At 50.5% G+C, this 18,196-nt stretch overlaps 1 protein-coding gene across 1 annotated transcript in view; it reads right to left on the bottom strand.

Moving 5' to 3' along the window:
• The window catches only part of GRIN2D (glutamate ionotropic receptor NMDA type subunit 2D), a gene marked incomplete at both ends in the record, with an annotated part of 39,144 nt that overhangs the window by 9,642 nt on the left and 11,306 nt on the right, over positions 1-18,196 (bottom strand). Inside the window, 7 exons of the mRNA XM_080702768.1 lie at positions 7,810-7,970; positions 9,725-9,954; positions 10,152-10,277; positions 15,606-15,759; positions 16,117-16,285; positions 16,512-16,723; positions 17,067-17,181. Of these exons, the coding sequence (XP_080558894.1) occupies positions 7,810-7,970; positions 9,725-9,954; positions 10,152-10,277; positions 15,606-15,759; positions 16,117-16,285; positions 16,512-16,723; positions 17,067-17,181 (1,167 nt within the window). The remainder of the gene's footprint in view (positions 1-7,809; positions 7,971-9,724; positions 9,955-10,151; positions 10,278-15,605; positions 15,760-16,116; positions 16,286-16,511; positions 16,724-17,066; positions 17,182-18,196) is intronic.

Here is an 18,196-nt window from a genome sequence, read left to right as displayed (position 1 = left end):
AATTTATGAGACCCTGTTTCAAAAGAAAAAATAAAATGGGACTGGGGGCTTAGCTTGAATGACCCCAATACAACACAAAAAGAAAGACAGAAACTGAGGCCATAAACAAAGCCCTAATCCAGTAGACTGATAGCCTTATAGAAAGGGGAAGTGGGAAGGCAGAGTCGTAAAGGGAAGATGATCCTAAGAGACAGGAGACGGCCATCTACAAGCAGGGGGACAGCGGCTCGGCGGACTCTTCCCTCCAGCCCTCACAAGGAAGCAGGAGGACTTCCAGCCTCCAGAGCTACCGGACAAAAAAATTCTGTCATGGTAGCCATAACTGTGAGCTTAAATGAGTTAAGACAGACGATACATAATAAACACTATAGCAAATTAAAAAGACAATGGGAAGGAGACCAAGCCTTGGCAAGGATGTAGAGCAAGGGGAACTCTTGCACTGTTGATGAGAGTGCAAACTGGCACTTGGAACACGCCTGGCAGTGCCTAGCCCAGCGGAGCGTGCCTCTCGCTGTGACCTAGCCGCTGGCATACATGGGAAGATGCCCAAGAAAAATGAGGGTGGACGTCCCCCAGAGACTTATCTGAGAATTTTCACTGTAGACATTCACAAGGGCCAAACTCTGGAAGTAACCCAAGTGTTCACCAATGGTAGAAGGGAAGGGTGACGGGCATGGAAAGCGCACTCAAGGGTACAGACAGAAGTAAGCCCATAACCCAGTAATAATGTGACACAAAATATACCACACACAAGTCAAGGTACACCTTGTTTGGTTCTGTGTCATGATGTTTAAAACTAGTTACAGTGATATTCTAAGGTGACTGGAGGGGCACAGGGGACCTTTCCCAGGAGCTAGGAAGCTTTCCCTGCCTTAATGTGGGCATGGTCCCATGGATTTCTGTGCATGTATAAATAACCAATGGTTGGACATGGGGTGCCAGCTGTAATCCCAGCACTTGGGAGGCTGAGACAGGAGGATCTCAACTTTGATGCTAGCCCAGAGCAATTTAAAGAGACCTTGTTCCAAAATAAAACATAACAAGGGCTGGGATATAGCTCAGAGGTGAAGAATCCCTGAGTTCAAGCTCCAGTACCACAAAGCACAATGACCAGCATCATAAGTAGCCGAGGCTGGCTTCAAACCTGTGCGATCCTCCTGTCTCAGCCTCCCAAGCACTGGGATTACAAGCGTGCGCCACCACGCCTGGCTATGACCAGCATGATAATATCCATCAGTGGAGTGTACACTTTCTATACCTCACTGTTCCTCACAGTATGGTAAGTATGTTGTATTTCCAGAAAAAAAAAGAGGAACATCTATAAAAAACACATGGGATGTGGTTGACATTTGTATGGGAGAAATTATAGATCTTGGTTTTCCAAAGTCAGGAAAGGACAGATTTGGATTCATTTTGAAGGAGTCTATAAGGCTAGCCACATTCTCACTCTTTTTTTTTAACAGTACTGGGGATAGAACCTAGGGACATTCTACCTCCACGCTACACCACCAGTCCTGTTTTTTGTTCTTTATTTTGAAACAAAGTCTCACTAAATTGTGGAAGGCCTCACTAGGTAGCTGAGGTAGTCAGAGAACTGCAATCCATCACGTCTGCTTCACTCTTTATTTTTTTGTGGTACTGGGTATTAAGCCCAGGGATATTCTACTTCTGAGCTATACCTTCAGCCCTTTTTAAATTTTGAACAGGGTCTCACTAAGTTGCTGAGGCTGGTCTTCAACCTGTCTCAGCCTCCTAAGTACTGGGATTACAGGTGTGCACCTGGCAGTATCTATCCACTGCTTGGGTAAAAATTATCTTTTTTTCTATCACTCCAGTACTGGGGCCTGAACCCAGAGTCTCCTGCATGCTAGGCAAATGCTCTACCACTGAGCCACATCACCAGCCTACATTTTTTCCCCCCAGTACTAGAGATGGAACCCAGGGGCAGTCTACCTCAATACTAGAGATGGAACCCAGGGGCAGTCTACCTCTGAACTACACCCCTAGCCCTGTTTTTTTATTCTTTTTTTTTGAAACAGGGTCTCACTAAATAGCTGAGGCTGTCCACATACTGAGATCCTCCTGTCTCAGCCTCCCAAATGCTGGGATTACAAGTATGCGCCACCACGCCCGATCCCCAGCCCACATTCTTACTCTTGCTATCTGAAACTCAGGAACCAAATGGATCTGGGAAGTGGGACTCCCCCAGTGCCAGGCGCTCTGGACTGCCATGGAAGTAGCAGTTGGAGCCAGCTCTACTTGGAGCTGGAGGTGCTCCAAGCTAGCGAGGTCGGGGTGGTGGGCTGAGCTGGGAAAGCAGCTCGGGCTTCCAGAAAGGGAAGGTTTGGAGGCAGGCGTGGTGGTGTACACTTTTAATCCCAGCATTTGGGAGGCTGAGACAAGGAAGATCGTGGTTCACGGACAGCCTCAGCTACTACTTAGTGAGGCCCTTTGCAACTAAGTGAGACTCTGTTTAAAAATAAAGAATAAAAAACAGGGCTGGAGGTGTAGAATGCCCCTGGGTTCCATCCCCAGTACCGCAAGGTGGGGGAGGGAAGGTCTGGGATTCCCAGGGCCTTTCCTAGAGGGAGGGACGGGCAGGTGGGGGGAGCATGAGGAAGAAAGGGCAGAGATGAGTCAGTGCTAGCTGGGGAGAAGGGGGTAAGGAAGTGAAAAGGTCCCTAGGGGTGTGGGGGCGGCCAGGGCTCTTTGATGCCTTGTGTTCGTGATGAGCACCGAGGAGCTTGGTGCTTGGGTGCTGCAGACCTGGGCTGGCCAAGGCTGTGCCTCCGCCCCATGTTGGCTACTGAGCACTTGACACATGGCAGTCTGCACCCAAAGGTGCTGTGGCCAGGGAAAGCACTCTGCATCACAATGACTGCGTGGGAGAGACTTAGGTAAAAGGTCTCAACTATGTTTGCACTGATTACCTATCCAAGTAAGTAAAACTATTTGGGTTAAGTAAAACTATCATGGAAATTAATTCCATTGGGCTGCTTTTTTTTTCTCCTTTCTTTGGTACTAGGGACTGAACTCAGAGGAATTGTGCCTCAGGGATGCACCCCAGCCCCCCCCCTTTTTTTTAAAACAGGGTCTCGCTAAGATGCGGAGGGCCTTGCTACCTTGCTGAGGCTGGCCTGAAATCTGCGGTCCTCCTGTCTCCGCCTCCCAAGTACTGAGCTGACAGGCATGCGCCATCTCACCCGGCTTGGGTCTCACAGTTTGGAGAATTTCCCCACAGAGAGGGCCAAAGAGCTGTGTCCACCAGGATCCACACCCTGCTTCAGGATTACACTCTGGGAACTTGAGCAAGTATCTGCTCTCTAGTACCTAGAACCCGCAAGTATGTTCTTTACACCTAAGTTAGACACTGCAGACGTGAGGTGAAAGATTGCCGAGATGCAGAGGTGAATCTGTGTCACCCAGCGACCGAGGCAATCACCACCATCCTCATCCCAGGAAGAGACAAGGGTGAGCCTGAGAAGGAGAGGTCAGAGCAATGTGGCCATGAGCCGAAAGCTGTGGGCAGCTTGAAGAAGCTAGACTAGGCAAGCATCGGACCCCTTGGACAGACGGTGAGTCAGGTGTTCTCAAGGAGACCTAAGGGGAAGGAAAGAAGCCCCAGACTTTTTTTTTTTTTTTAACTAGGGACTAAATCTAGGAGCATTATACCTCTGAGCTATATCCCCAGACCCCCATTTTTGTGGTATTGGGGACTGAGCCCAGGGGAATTCTACCTCCGAGCTATACCCCTATTTTATTTTTATTTTCATTTGTTTTTGCAGTACTGGGGATGGAACCCAGGGGCATTCTACCTCCAACCTACATCCCCAGCCCTATTTTTTATTCTTTATTTTGAAACAGGGTCTCATTGAGTTGCAAAGGGCCTTACTAAGTAGCTAAGGCTGTCCTTGAATCCCAATCCTCCTGTCTCAGCCTCCCAAATGCTGGGATGACAAGTGTGTGCTACCACGCCCGGCTTTATTTTTATTTCAAAACAGATTCTTGCTAGGTTGATGAGAGTCCCATTACTTGCTGAGGCTGTCCTCGAACCTGAAATCTTCCTATCCCAGCCCCCCAAGTACTGGGACTACAGGTGTGAGCCAACATGCCTGGCTTGATTTTTCATTTTGAGACATGGTCCTGCTAAGTTGCTGAGGCTGGCCTGGAACCTGTGATTCTCCTGTCTCAGCCTCCCAGGTACTGGGATTACAGGCATGCACCACCACCTTCAGTGGCCCAGGCTTTTTAACTTGAATTTAGTAGCCTCTCCAATGATTGAGAAGGTATGTTTGCCAAGGCAGAAGGACTCAACATATGGAAAGGTTTGCTGGCTTGATTTATGAGGTTTAGAGAGTTACATGTGATATGTGAGCCTACAATGACATCTCACACCAGGCCCTGCAAAGGTTTGTGGTGTATCTGCCCAAAGCCTGGGTCTGTGACCCAAACTGTATCCTGTTAATAGTGCCTTTTGTTTGTACTGGGGATTGAATTCAGGGACATTCTACCCCCAGCCCTTTTTATTTTTTATTTTGAAACATGATCTCACCACATTGCTAAAGTTCTCACTAAGTTCCTGAGGCAGGCCTCAAAACTGGAATCCTTTTGTCCCAGCCTCTCAAGTACTGGGATTACAGGCATGCACCACCATGTGGGGCACTTAATATGCTTTAGGGAGGAGGGTCAAGGAGAAAGAGGCAATCCCATGAAGGGCCGAAGTGGGGCACAGAGCACAGCAGTTACTGCTGGTGAGATAAAGAAAAAGGAGACAGATAAGAGAGTGAAGTTCACAGTGTCAGAAACAATAGTCTTGCATGGAGAGGGCCACAAAGTTGGAAGACAAGAGCCCGTCTCATTCTGAGACGGGCTCTTGTCTCTTTGCCCCTCTCAGAATGAGAGGGAGAGAGAGAAGTAGAGAAAGAAAAAGTACAAAAGAGAACTTGCTGGGTGGCAAAATACAAACTGCACACAGAAAGGACTCTGGCGGGTAGCTTGGCTACCGGCTCCACTGATAAGCTCCTCCTTCAGCCTCTACAGCAGAGGCTGGACAGCTAATCTAATCAACTGCCCAGCTTCCCTGCAGCCACCAACTTCCCAGCTTCCCTTGCAGCTAAGAGTGGCCATCTGAGAGGTTCTGAGAAATAGCACTCTCTGTGAGGGGCTTACTTTCCCTTTCCCCAATTAAAAGGCCAAGCCTTGCCAGGAGAAAACCATTGCCTCTCTCTTTCACCCTTCCTCCTTTTTGACTCCCAGCCACACACACACACACACACACACACACACACACACACACACACACACACACATATATATGGGGGGTTTGCAGTACTGGGACGGAACCTAGGGGCATTTTACCTCCCCAGCTACACCTCCAACCCTATTTTGTGTGTGTGTGTGTGGTACTGGGGTTCCTGGAAACCCTTCTACCTCTGGGCTACACTCCCAGACCTATTTTATATTTTTATTTGGAAACAGGGTCTCTTAAGCCAGTGTGGCTGGCTTCGAACCTGCGCGATCCTCATGTCTTCACCTCCTAAACGCAGGGATTACAAGCGTGTGCCACCACAGCCTCCAGCCCTATTTTTAATTCTTTATTTTGAAACAGGGTCTCACTGAGTTGCAAAGGGCCTCACTAAGTAGCTGAGGCTGTTCATAAACCATGATCCTCCTGTCTTAGCCTCCCAAATGTTGGGATTACAAGCGGGTGCCACCACACCTGGCCCCAGCCATATTTTTATTTTTATTTCAAAACAGGGTCTCACTAGGTTGATGAGAGTCCCACTACTTGCTATGGCTGTCCTCAAACCTGCACTTCTCCTGTCTCAGTCTCACAAGTACTGGGATTCAAGCATGAACCACACCAACTACTCTTCCTCCTCTTTGCCTGGAACTAGGATGTGCCCCATGGAGAGGCAACAGCCTTATGATCGCGAGGCAACCCAAATGAGCAAGCAGACCTGTGCTGCAAGCTTGGTAGCACAAAAAATGAGGGACGAGTTCAGATCGCTCACGGTATCTGCGCTGTAGTGCCAGCCCTAGATTTCTGATGGTAAGAGATAAAGAACCCTCTGTCTAAGCATTCTCGACCAACCAGGGAAACTTACCTGTTTTGTTGTTGACTACTGTTATACAGGGTAGGAACTGTACCTGGCACACAGCTGGTGATCTTTAAAAAGTTTAAATAAGTAAATGATTTTCATGTCTCCATAATGCCTATCTTTACTTTCTGTAACTGCTTCTGAAGGACTTGCCTGTGTCCTTATGTTGACCCTCCCATTTTACTTAAGACACAGTGACTGGTTTCTTTTCTTCCTGTCAGTGGAACCCAGGGGTATTCTACCTCCAAGCTACACCCCAGAAGTCCTTTTTTTTTTTTTTTTTTGTGTGTGTGTGTGTGTGTGTGTTACTGAGGATGAAACCCATAGGCATTCAACCTCTGAGCTATACCCCCAGCCCTATTTTTTTACTCTTCATTTTGAAATAGGGTCTCACTGAGTTCCAAAGGGCCTAAGTAGCTGAGGCTGTCCACGAACTGCGATCCTCCTGTCTCAGCCTCCCAAATGCTGGGATTACAAATGTGTGCCACCATGACTGACTCACCACAGTTCTTTTTACGTTTTTATTTTGAAAAAGGGTCTTACTAGATTGCTGAAGGTCTTGTTAAATTTCCGAGGCTGGCCTCGAACCTGCAATCCTTTTCTGTCTCAGCCTCCCAAGTACTGGGATTACAAGCGTGCGCCACCACGCTCAGCTCGGCTTTATTGTATTTTTTTTTTGAAGATTTAAAGAAGTTTATTAAAATATAGAAATACAGAAAATAGAAATACAGCCCCATGCCAAAATGGCATGAGGGTGTGACTCGAAATGAATACACCCGGCTTTATTGTATTTTGAGACAGCATCTTCCCATGTTCCTCAGGCGGACCTCAAGCTTGCCATCCTCCTTCCTTAGCCTCTCAAGTGGCTGGGATCATAGGTTTGTGCTAACATGCTTGGTCTGCACCTAGTTTTACTGTAATTTTGAGCTGCACTTCTAAAACTGAATTTAACTTTATCCCAATCTATGATTCAGGCAGCTGATGTAAAAAAAAAAAATTAAAAACAACTTAATCCAAGCCAGGTGTGGTGGTGCACACTTGTAATCCCTATGTGGGAGGCTGAGACAGGAGGATTACAGGTTTGAGTACAACTTCAGCCAAATAGTGAGACTCTCAACTTAGTGAGAGCCTGTTTCAAAATAAAAGAACAAAATAGGGCTAGGGGTGTAGCTCAGTAGCTCAGAGGTAGAATGCTCTGGGCTCAATCCCCAGCCCATGCACACACACGCACGCACGCACACACGCGCGTGCACACACACACACACACACACACACACACATTGCTTCCAAGGATTTCAGATGGAATGATGATAGTAACAGTATCAGCTAACACCTGCAGTTGGGCTGGGCACTGTTTTGCATGGATTAACTAATGTAATTCTTATAATGACCATTGTAATAGGGATGATCCTGTTATCCGCATTTTACAGAAGAGACAGAGGCTCAGAGAGGTTAAGTAACTTGCCCATGGCCACAAAGCCAGGAAGGGAAGAGCCAGGGTTTGAGCACTGGCAATCTGGTCCCAGAATCTAACTACTCCTAGAATCCTACTCCTAGAAGGGGGAGTCCACCCGAACCCTCCAGGAGCTCCGCCCTCCAGGCTGCCCGCCTCAGGCTGCCAGCCTCTGAGGCTGACGAGTGACCCCTGGCCCAGGCCCTCTGAGCATTTCAGTGCCCCCCCCCCCCCACAGCCCGCGTCTGCGCTGACCCTGCCTTGAGCTGAGTGAGCGCCTCCTCTACGCGGGGCTGGTTGTAGCGCACCATGTAGCTGTGCATGTCCGGGTAGTTGCTGCGGATGTTCTTCTCTGTGGACCCGTTGGGCACCGTCCCAAACTTCAGGGGCGGGTACTGCTCCTGGGGCCGCTGGAACTGGGGCAGAATGCAGTTATTAGGGCTCCTCCCCCAGGAGCATTCCCGACCCACATGCCCCATTCTGGGGGACACCTGCCAACTGGCAGACACCTCAGTCTCAGAAGTGTTTCTCAAATTTGTTCACCCCAGTGGGAAACATGCTTCCACTCAGACCTAGCACACAGCCCTGCAAACAGGTGATCTGAGAGATCGCCAGCCATAGAGCTGGAGCCGGCCGCTCCCAGAGGCCTCAGTGTGCCAGGCTTAACCCCTAACCTGCTGCATCATGGCAGGGTCAGGGCCAGGGCTGGGATGGCAGGGGCTGAGGACAATAGCTATTTACCAACCCATTCAGAAATAGTACACTTGTGTGTGGGGGGGTAGGGGGTAGTGGAGATGGAACCCAGGGGCATTCTACCTCTGAGCTATACCCTCAGCCCTTTCTTTCTATTTGTTTGTTTTTTTTTTTTCATATAGGGTCTTGCTAAATTGAGAACTTCACTAAGTTACTAAACCTGGCTTTGAATCTGCAATCCTGTCTCAGCCTCCTACTTACTGGGATTACAGGTGTGCACCATCACGCCTGGTTAAAAGTTCTCTATTTTATTTATTTAATTTTTTATGATACTAGGGGTGGAACCCAGGGGTTTTTCTACCTCCGGGCTATACTCCCAGACCTATTTTATATTTTGTCTGGAAACAGGATCTCACTAAGTTGCTGAGAGCCTCACTAAGTAGCTGAGGCTGGCTTTGAACCTGTGTGATCCTCCTGTCTCAGCCTCCCAAGTACTGGGATTACAAGTGTGTGCCACCATGCCTGGCTACAGTTCGCTATTTTTAAACATATGTAGCCAGAGGGATGTATTTTGGCTCAATATAAGGTGTATTTATGACTAAAAGTGTCATAAACAATACTCCCCCTCACTATATAAGATATAGTTAATATTTTTTTTATGTTAGTCTACCCATCCCATGGGGGTGGAGATGCTTATTGCAACGCAGGGAGTTGATTTATGAACCCTCTAATAGGTCAGGACACAAAGTAACCACTTCAGTCCAAAGGTGTGGCCCCACTGACCACTGAGGGAATACTGAAGTAAGTGCAGAAATTAAGAGTGAGCACTGGAGTTACTTGACGGGATAATTTTTGTATGCTGAAGCTAACAAATAAAAATTGAGGTTGACTTTTGCATGTCTTTTTTTCTTTTCTTCTTTTTCTTTTCTTTTCTTTTTTTTTTGTACTAAGGATTGAACACAGGGGCATTAAACCTCTGAGCTATACTCCCAGCACCCCCCCCCCACACACACACACTTTAAAATTTGAAACAAGGTCTGGCTAAGTTGCTGAGGCTGGCCTTGAACCTGTAATCCTCCTGTCTCAACCTCTCAAGTACTGGGATTATAGGTATGTGCCACCATGCCCAATTTAGCTTCAAACCTTATTTTACTTTTCTTGTAATTGCTATTGTATCTTATGAAAGCATTGGCCTCCAATGTATTAGAAGCTTTAAAAACCAGACCTTTATTACAGTTTGAGAGATACTCTAATCTGGAATATCCTACCGGGTGCTGTTGCTCCTAGAACATTCCTCTTCCCCCAGGAATACTTACACAGTTCACTATGAAACAGTATCCTTTCTCCTTTCAGAACATTCCACTCATTCTACCATTCTGGAACTCTTTTTGGGAAAAGACCCCTCGGAATCTCTCTCCCCCCATCATAACAAACTCTGGGACCACCATCCCAGCCACCCCCTTCCTCTTCCACATACCTTGCGGTCACTGAGTCCAGACACCGTGTCCACATATTCCTCCTGGATCATAAAGGCGGCCAGGTTGGCTGTGTAGCTGGCGAGGAAGATGACGGCGAAGAAGGCCCACACCAGCACCATGATTTTGCTGGTGGTTCCCCGGGGGTTCTCCACCGGCACCGAGTTATTGAACACCAGGGCCCAAAGCAGCCAGATGGATTTCCCAATGGTGAAGGTTGAGCCACCAGGGCCTGCAGGGGGCCAGGACCAGGACATAGACCCCAAATCTCTTCTGCTCACTGAGGGAGCAGAAAGAACTACGATTCCCAGTGGCCCCTGGGGCCCTGGGAGCCCCCTGGAGGCTGTAGCTCTGCCCAGGGTCCTGCTGGGAAATGTAGTTCTGTAGTCAGGGCACCTGGAGATTGGGTCACAGAGGGAGGGGACTTACGCTTGCCCGTGGCCAGGCTGCGGTTGTAGCCAACCGGACTGAGGTACTCGAAGATGAAAACGGTGACGGCCACCACGGTGAGGCACATGACGAACATCATCACCCACACAGCGGGGCTGTAGGGCTCTGGGGATGAGGGAGATGTGGTCATGGCTCAGCCAGGCAAAGGATGTGGGGACGGAGGGGAGCAGGGCACAGACAGGTTAACAAGCTCTGACCTGTCCTGCTCTGTTCTTTCCCTAAGTCCTCATCTCAGCCCTACACCTGCACAGACCCTGGAATACGGGGGGGGGGGGGGGCAGTCTCTCTCAAAGAGAGTCAAAGCAGCCGGGCGTGGTGGCGCACACTTGTAAACTCAGCATTTGGGAGGCTAAGACAGAAGGATCACGGTTTCCGGGACAGCCTTAGCTACTTAGTGTGGTGCTTTGCAACTCAGTAAGACCCTGTTTCAAAATAAAGAATAGCTGGGTGTGGTGGCGCATGCTTGTAATCCCAGCATTGGAGAGGTTAAGACCAGAGGATCATGGTTCGCGGACAGCCTCAGCTACTTAACAAGGCCCTTTGCAACTCAGTGAGACCCTGTTTCAAAAAATAAAAAGACAGCCGGGCGTGGTGGCGCACGCTTGTAATCCCCGCGCTTGGGAGGCGGAGACAGGAGGATCGCGCAGGTTCGAAGCCAGCCGTGCTGGCGTAAGAGACCCTGTTTCAAAAATATAAAATAGGTCTGGGAGTGTAGCCCGGAGGTAGAAGGGCTTCCAGGAACCCCAGTACCACCAAAAATAAATAAATAAATAAATACAAAAATAAAAAAAAATAAAAAAATAAAAAGACAGCCGGGCGTGGTGGCGCACACTTGTAATCCCTGTGTTTGGGAGGCAGAGACAGGAGGATCACGCAGGTTCAAAGCCAGCCGCGTGCGCTGGCTTAGGAGACCCTGTTTCCAAATAAAAATGTAAAAATAGGTCTGGGAGTGTAGCCCGGAGGTAGAAGGGCTTCCAGGAACCCCAGTACCACCAAAAAAAAAAAAAAAAAAAAAGACTAAAATTAGGGCTTGGGGTGTAGCTCGGAGGTAGAATGCCCCTGGGTTTCATCTCCAGTACTGAAGAGAGAGAGATACACCCCACTCCTTTTTATTTTTATTTTGAAACAAGGGCTTGCCTAGCCTTGAACCTGCAATCCTATTGCAGCTTCCCAAGCAGTGGGGTTACAGACGTGCACCACCACTCCCAGCTCACCTCTCCTGAGCCCCAGACCCAAGTTTCCAACTACCCTGGCCATTCCTCCAAGCCATTGATCGTGCCCCGTGTGTCCCTCCCTCTCCATCAGCAACTGCCTGCCCGTGCCCTGCTCCATGCTCCTGGTCCTCTTACTACATGAGTCTGACTTCTCTGTTTTCATGGCCAGCACTACTCAGGCCTTGTCTCCTCCCTGGGAACATCTCAGCCTACTGGCCCTCAGTCTTCCAGTCCTGTTCCCCATACAGCCCAGAAACGATGCTGTCTGTCCCCTACTCACAGCCCCCAGGGTACCTAGCATCCCACGACAACATCCCCATCACTCAGCACTCTTCTACCCTCCTCTGTGCCCTGATCACTCTCAGTCACCCATCCTTTTTTTTTTTTTTTTTTTTTTTTTTTGTACTGGGGATTGAAATCAGTGGTATTCTACCTACAAGCTACACCCACCCCGGGGGGCCTATTTTATTTTTTATTTTGAAATAGGGTCTTGTTAATTTGCTAGGAGTCTTGCTAAGTTGCTGAGGCTGGCTTTGAACCTCTGATCCTCTTGTCTCGGACGCCCAAACACTGGGATTACAAGTGTGGGCCACCATGCCCAGCTGAGTGTTCATCCTTTACTCACCTCGTATGCACAGTCCCCCATTGAGCCACACCCTCCACCTTATCCCCTAGCTCCCTGCCAGAGGTGCCATCTCTCCATCAGAAAGCCTCTCATTCATGTGTCCCGTGTGTCGCCTCCAGGAGCTCACTGACAATAAGCCAGTGGGTACCAAGTGATTCCACCACCCCAGGCCAAGTGAGAAGGAGCTGCCAGGACTGTCCCTGTCACAGCAAGGTCACCACCCTGGACTGTCACTGCAGCATCTGGGGACATGCGTGTCGCTTCTGCTGGGTCTCTTGGAGGGGCCATAAATAGCACCTTGCAACTCCTTTGCTATGTGCTTCTTTAATGGCAGGACCCACACAGTGCTTGTCCTGTGCCCTTCAGAGGTCTTGGCGAAGGAAGGCTGCGGGGACACTGGTGTGGGTAAAAAATGGAAAACCAAGCACGGGGCAAGGGAGGTGACTTCTCCTGGCTCCTCCCTCTCCCAGGAGCTCTGCTCAGACTCCAGAGCCACTGTGAACTGATGTCAGCTGTTGCCTTCAGCCCCACGTATTCTCCTTCTGCTTTCCAGCCCAGGAACTGGGATTTCCATCCAATCTATCACAAAGCCCCCAGCTCACCAGGGTGGCAGCTTCCTAACCACACTGAGTCTGTCTATTCATCTCACCCTGCCATGATTTAGATATGAATTGTCCCCAAGGGCTCATGTGTTAAGGGCTTGGTCCCCAGTGGTGCAAGGTACAGAGGTGAGCTTTGGGAAGTGACTGGGTCATGAGGGCTCTCACCTCATCAGTGGGTGAATCCTTGGGTGGATTAATAATTTGACGATGCTATTAGGAAGTGGCGGGCACTTTAGGAAGTAAGGCCTGATTGGAGGAAGTAGGTCATGGGGTGAGCTTCAGAAGGGTGTTCTTCCTCTTGCTCCTCCTTCTCTTCCTCCTTCTCCTCCTCCTCCTACTTCTTTTTTTCAGAGTAGGAATTGAACCTAGGGGCATTCTTTTTTTTTTTTTTGGTGGTACTGGGGTCCCTGGAAGCCCTTCTACCTCCGGGCTACACTCCCAGACCTATTTTTACATTTTTATTTGGAAACAGGGTCTCCTAAGCCAGCGCGCACGGCTGGCTTCGAACCTGCGCGATCCTCCTGTCTCTGCCTCCCAAGCGCGGGGATTACAAGCGTGCACCACCACGCCCGGCGTGAACCTAGGGGCATTCTACCTCTAAATTATACTCTCATCCCTTTTCTAATTTTTTATTTTTTTGCGGTACTAGGGATGGAACCCAGGGGCATTCTACCTCTGATCTACACCCCTAGCCCTATTTTTTTATTCTTAATTTTAAAACAGCGTCTCACTGAGTTGCAAAGGGCCTCGTTAAGTAGCTGAGGCTGTCTGCTAACCGCGATCCTCCTGTCTCAGCCTCCCAAGTACTGGGATTACAAGCGTGCGCCACCATGCCTGGTTCCTTTCTGTTTTTTATTTGGGAACAGAGTCTCTCTAGGTTGCTGAAAGTCTCGCTAAGTTTCTGAGGCTGGCCTCGAACCTGCAATCCTATTGTCTCAGCCTCCTATACAAGTACAGGGATTAGAGGCATGTGCTCCTGCACCCAGTCCCTTCTACTTTTTTCTTCTCTGCTTCCCGGCTGCCCTAAGCTGAGCGGCTTCCCTCTGCCACGTCCTCCCACCAAGAGACTGCCACATTGGGCCAAAGAGTGGAGCCGCCGTCGGCCCAGATCAGCCTTCCCTCTGCTATGCTGCTCACGCCAGGTATTTTGGTCACAGTGGTGAGAAGCTGAACAATGCACAACCCCCTGCTACCTTCCTATGGCGTGCCTGTCTTTTCTTTGGCACATACCTTTCCAGTAGCTTCTTTTCTTTGGCATGGATGTTTCCAGCAACTTTACTGCAGCCCAGAGCAACAGCTGGCTCCCTTCCAGAGGTTAAACCTCGCCACTGCTCTAAAACTGTAACCCACATCTCCTACCACGGGCCCAGCCCCTGCGAGAGCTGCCCAGGCCCTCCACGCTCGTCTCCTCCCTCTTAGTGTCTCCCCGTCCAGTCACATAGGCCCCAGCAGATCCATGGTCACTGCACACCTGTTCCTGCTTTGCGACCTTTGCCCTCACTGTTCCCTCTGCCTGGCATGCTTTTCCAGCCAGATCTAGGCAGAGCTGGGTCAGGTCCTCCAAGGGGCCTCCCCTGTCCACCCACAAACCCCATTCCTCTCCAGCTCTTTGCCCTGGCTCAGCTTCTCATGGTATCTATCACTATGAGGTGCTCCTGTCTATGTACCCCTTTACTTTTTTTTGAGGGTCTGGGGATGGAACCCAGGGGCATTCGACCTCTGAGCTACACCCCCTGCCCTATTTTTTATCCTTTATTTGGAAACAGAGTTTCACTAAGTTGCGGAGGGCCTCACTAAGTAGCTGAGGCTGTCCGAACCTCCATCCTCTGGTCTCAGCCTTCTGAATGCTGGGATTACAAGCATAAGCCACCACGCCTGGCTCCCTTTACTTTTTTTTTTTTTTTTTTTGCTATCTCCCTCACAAGGCTACAAGCTCCCAGAGAGTCAAGATTTGTCTTAGTCACTGTGTTCCCAGCAAGCAGCCCAGAGCCTGACTTGGGAGTTTATCATGTGCCGAAACTGCTAATCTCTCCTCTTCATCTCATACCGAGATACAGGGGAAGACTGGCCTTTTTGCTTTTTTTTTCCCCCCTGAGTTCTGTCACCTAGGTTGGCCTTAAACTCCTGAGCTCCTGAGCTTGAGTGATCCTCCTCCCTCAGCCTCCCAAGTAGCTGGGGCTACAGGTACAGGTGCCACCATACCTGGAGAATCAGGTTTTGTGGAGCCTGAAGTATATACAATTTGGAGGTCTTTCTTTCCTTTTATTTCTTAATTAATTAATTAATTAATTTTATTTTTTGCGGTACTGGGGAATGAAACCCTGGGGGTTCTACCTCTGAGCAACATCCCCAGCCCTACTTTTTATTCTTTTTAAAATTATTATTATTATTATTATTATTATTATTATTATTAGTGGTGGTGGTACTGGGGTTCCTGGAAACCCTTCTACATCCAGGCTACCCTCTCAGACCTATTTTTTTTAAATATTTTTTTAAAATTGGAAACAGGGTCTCGCCCGGATTTATTCTTTATTTTGAAACAGGGTCTCACTGAGTTGCAAAGGACCCTTGCTAAGTAGCTGAGGCTGGCGGCAAACAGCCATCCTCCTGTTTCAGGCTCCCAAATGCTGGGATTACAAATGTGCACTATCACACCCACTTGGAGGTCTTTCTCCTCTCTTTCTTTCTTTCTTTCTTTCTTTTTTCAGTACTAGGGATGGAACCCAGGGGCTTTCCTACCTCTGGGCTATACTCCCAGACCTATTTTATATTTTTATTTGGAAACAGGGTCTCACTAAATTGCTGAGAGCCTCACTAAGTAGCTGGGGCTGGCTTCGAACCTGTGCTCAGCTTCCCAAGATCGGGGATTACAAGCTGCGCCAGCAAGCCCAGCTCTCGGGACCCAAGTTTTCTGACCCCAAGGCCCACATGTCTGGGGACAGTTGCTGCCGCCTTGCCTAAGTCTGGCTTCCAGTCCCGGGGCCTGGCTCACCGAGGAAGGCCGAAGGGGACACGGTGCCATTGCTACGCGCCACCATGACGCTGATGCCCGTCTCCACGAAGGGGACCGAGAAGTCCACGATCTCGGAGCGCTCCTCGTTGATGGTGAGGGAGCCGATGGCCATGTCCGCACGTTGGTAGAACACCTGAGGCGGTGGGGCGTGGAGTGGGGAAAGGCACCCAGCTCAGGAGGAAGGACTGACAGCAAAGACCTGCCCCTTGAGGACACAGAGGCTAGGTGGGAGGACGGAGTAGGTGAGAAGGGGACGCAGAGTGTGGCAGGGAGAGAGAACGGGAGCGCGAGGAGGGTAGACCCTCAGCCCAACCTGTGGTCCCCACCAAGTCCTTTGGAGTCTGTCCTCCTGGCCCCGCCCCTCCAACCCAAAGGCCCCGCCCCAACGGCCCTGGCCCCGCCCTTGCGGGTCTGGCTACAGGCTTTCGGCCACGCCCCTCCCAGGTCTTGGCCCCGCCCTCCCCAGCCCCACCCTGGCCGGCCGCCTCACCTCCCCGATCATGCCGTTCCAGACACCATCGATCTTCTTCCCGTGCTTGCCATTGGTGACCAGGTAGAGGTCATAGCTGAAGCCGATGGTGTGCGCCAGCCTCTTCAGAATGTCGATGCAAAAGCCCTTGCAGCACCGCTTTTCCGGGCGGGGAGCGTCCAGTGGAGGGCTATGAGGAGCAACCGGGCTCAGGTTGAGGACCCCCAGGCTGGGGACCTCGATTTAGGGTCCCATAAGGTGCAGGAGGAAGGGACAGGTGGCCTCTAAAATTATATAGTTAGTCCTTTCGCGGAAAACTGAGGCTCAAAGGAGCTGCCCAGCTGTTCCAGCGTCCTGAGGCTGGAGGGCTCCTTGGGCTGGGTGGGGGCTACTGGGCTTCCGTCCCGGGCTGTCACCTGTGGGTTCGGTTGAGCTGGCTTCTGCAGGGGACCGAGTCTCGGATGCAGGTGCCACTGATGGGGTCTGCAGGCTCCACAATGACAAAGGGTCTCTCCTCCAGTGTGGCCACAGTGAGGTGCTGCGTGTCATCCACTGGCTGCAAGAAGCGGCCATAGCGCGACCACAGCGGGTACTTGAGGCGGAGAGTCTGCTGCTCCCAGCTGCCCACCTGGGCCAAAGACATGGACAGTCAGGCTACTTGGGCTTTCCCAGGGTGTCCTGGCCTCCCTGCTCCTCAGACTTGGGGTGAGGACCCTATCTCCCTCCAGCCTAGCAGCCCCTTCCTCCGCCAGACCCAGGGTCCAGGCCCAGTCTCCTTTCTCAGACCCAGGGTCCAGGCCCAGCCCTCCTCCCTCAGACCCAGGGGTCCAGGCCCAGCCATCCTCCCTCAGTTCCAGGGGTCCAGGCCCCAGCCCTCCTCACTCAGACCCAGGGGTCCAGGCCCAGCCCTCCTCCCTCAGACCCAGGTGTTCAGGCCCTCTCCCACACCTGAGGTCTGGGCCACAACTCACCACCTCCCAAGTCCTGTCTCTGGTGAGGGAGATGACCACCAGGGAGGGGTTGACCAAGAAGCCGTCCTCATTGAAGGAGTAATCCCGGTTATCCCAGGTAATGTTCATGAAGTACCTGCCCAAGGGGAAGTGGGGTCCATGTGGGGAGCTGGTTCAGCCGAGTCTACTTCTGTTGACCAACTCCAGCTGGCTGGAATCCTTCCTCCTTTTCCCCCAGATCTTGAAAACACACCCTCCCCTTGGCTACTGGTGCACCCAGAACAAGGTCCCAGACCCTCATATTGGTGTTGGGGACTGAGAGTCCCTGTGTATCCTGGCCGTGCTTGTCTCTGAAGCCCCATCTCTGATTTCTTGCATCTGAAAGGCTCTCCTTTTTTTTTTTTTTTTTTTGGTGGTACTGGGGATTGAATCCAGGGGTATTCTACCTATCAGATATATACTCAATCCTATTTTATTTTCTATTTTGAAAGAGTCTCACTAAATTGCTGAGGTCCTCGCTAATTCAAGGCTGGTCTCAAATGCTTGGGTCTTAGACTCCCAGGTACTGAGATTACAGATGTGTGCCACCATGGCCGGCTGAAAGCTCTCTTTTAAATTTATCAACACTGAGTGCAAAGTATCAGGTGGTTTCCTGTCTCTGGGCCTTTGCAGGCCCTGTTCTCTGCCAGTGCCCCCCGCCCAACTCTCTTCACCTCCAACTAACTCTGACATGTAGTAAAAGACTCAGTTCAAATATCCATGGGAATATTTGCTGGGAAGAAGTCCCTCGTTCCCAGAGAGAGAGAGTTTCACTACTCTCTGAGGGCCTCTGGCATGGCCCATGTAGTCACTGGGCTAGCCTCCCAGCTGCGCCTCCTGCTCCTTCAGTCAGCCTTCCAACCCCATGGCTCTCCTGGACCCTCTGAGACTTCAGCCTCCTGCTGGCCTCCAGACTCCAATCTGCACCCCACTCGGCCCCAGGGGGGATTCTTCCGCATCACAAACTGACTTTACCCTCTTGTGCTCACTCACAGCATGCTCATGGTTTCCAAAACCCTGGAACAGAGTCCAAGACTCCCAACAGGGCACTCAAAGCTAGGACTAGGCCCTGTCTACCTCCCAGCTTCATCACCCCAACCCGATTCCTGTGT

Source organism: Muscardinus avellanarius (genome assembly GCF_963383645.1).
Source record: "Muscardinus avellanarius genome assembly, chromosome: 10".
NCBI classification, from domain to species: domain Eukaryota; kingdom Metazoa; phylum Chordata; class Mammalia; order Rodentia; family Gliridae; genus Muscardinus; species Muscardinus avellanarius.
This window is presented reverse-complemented; position numbering and strand designations above follow the sequence as displayed.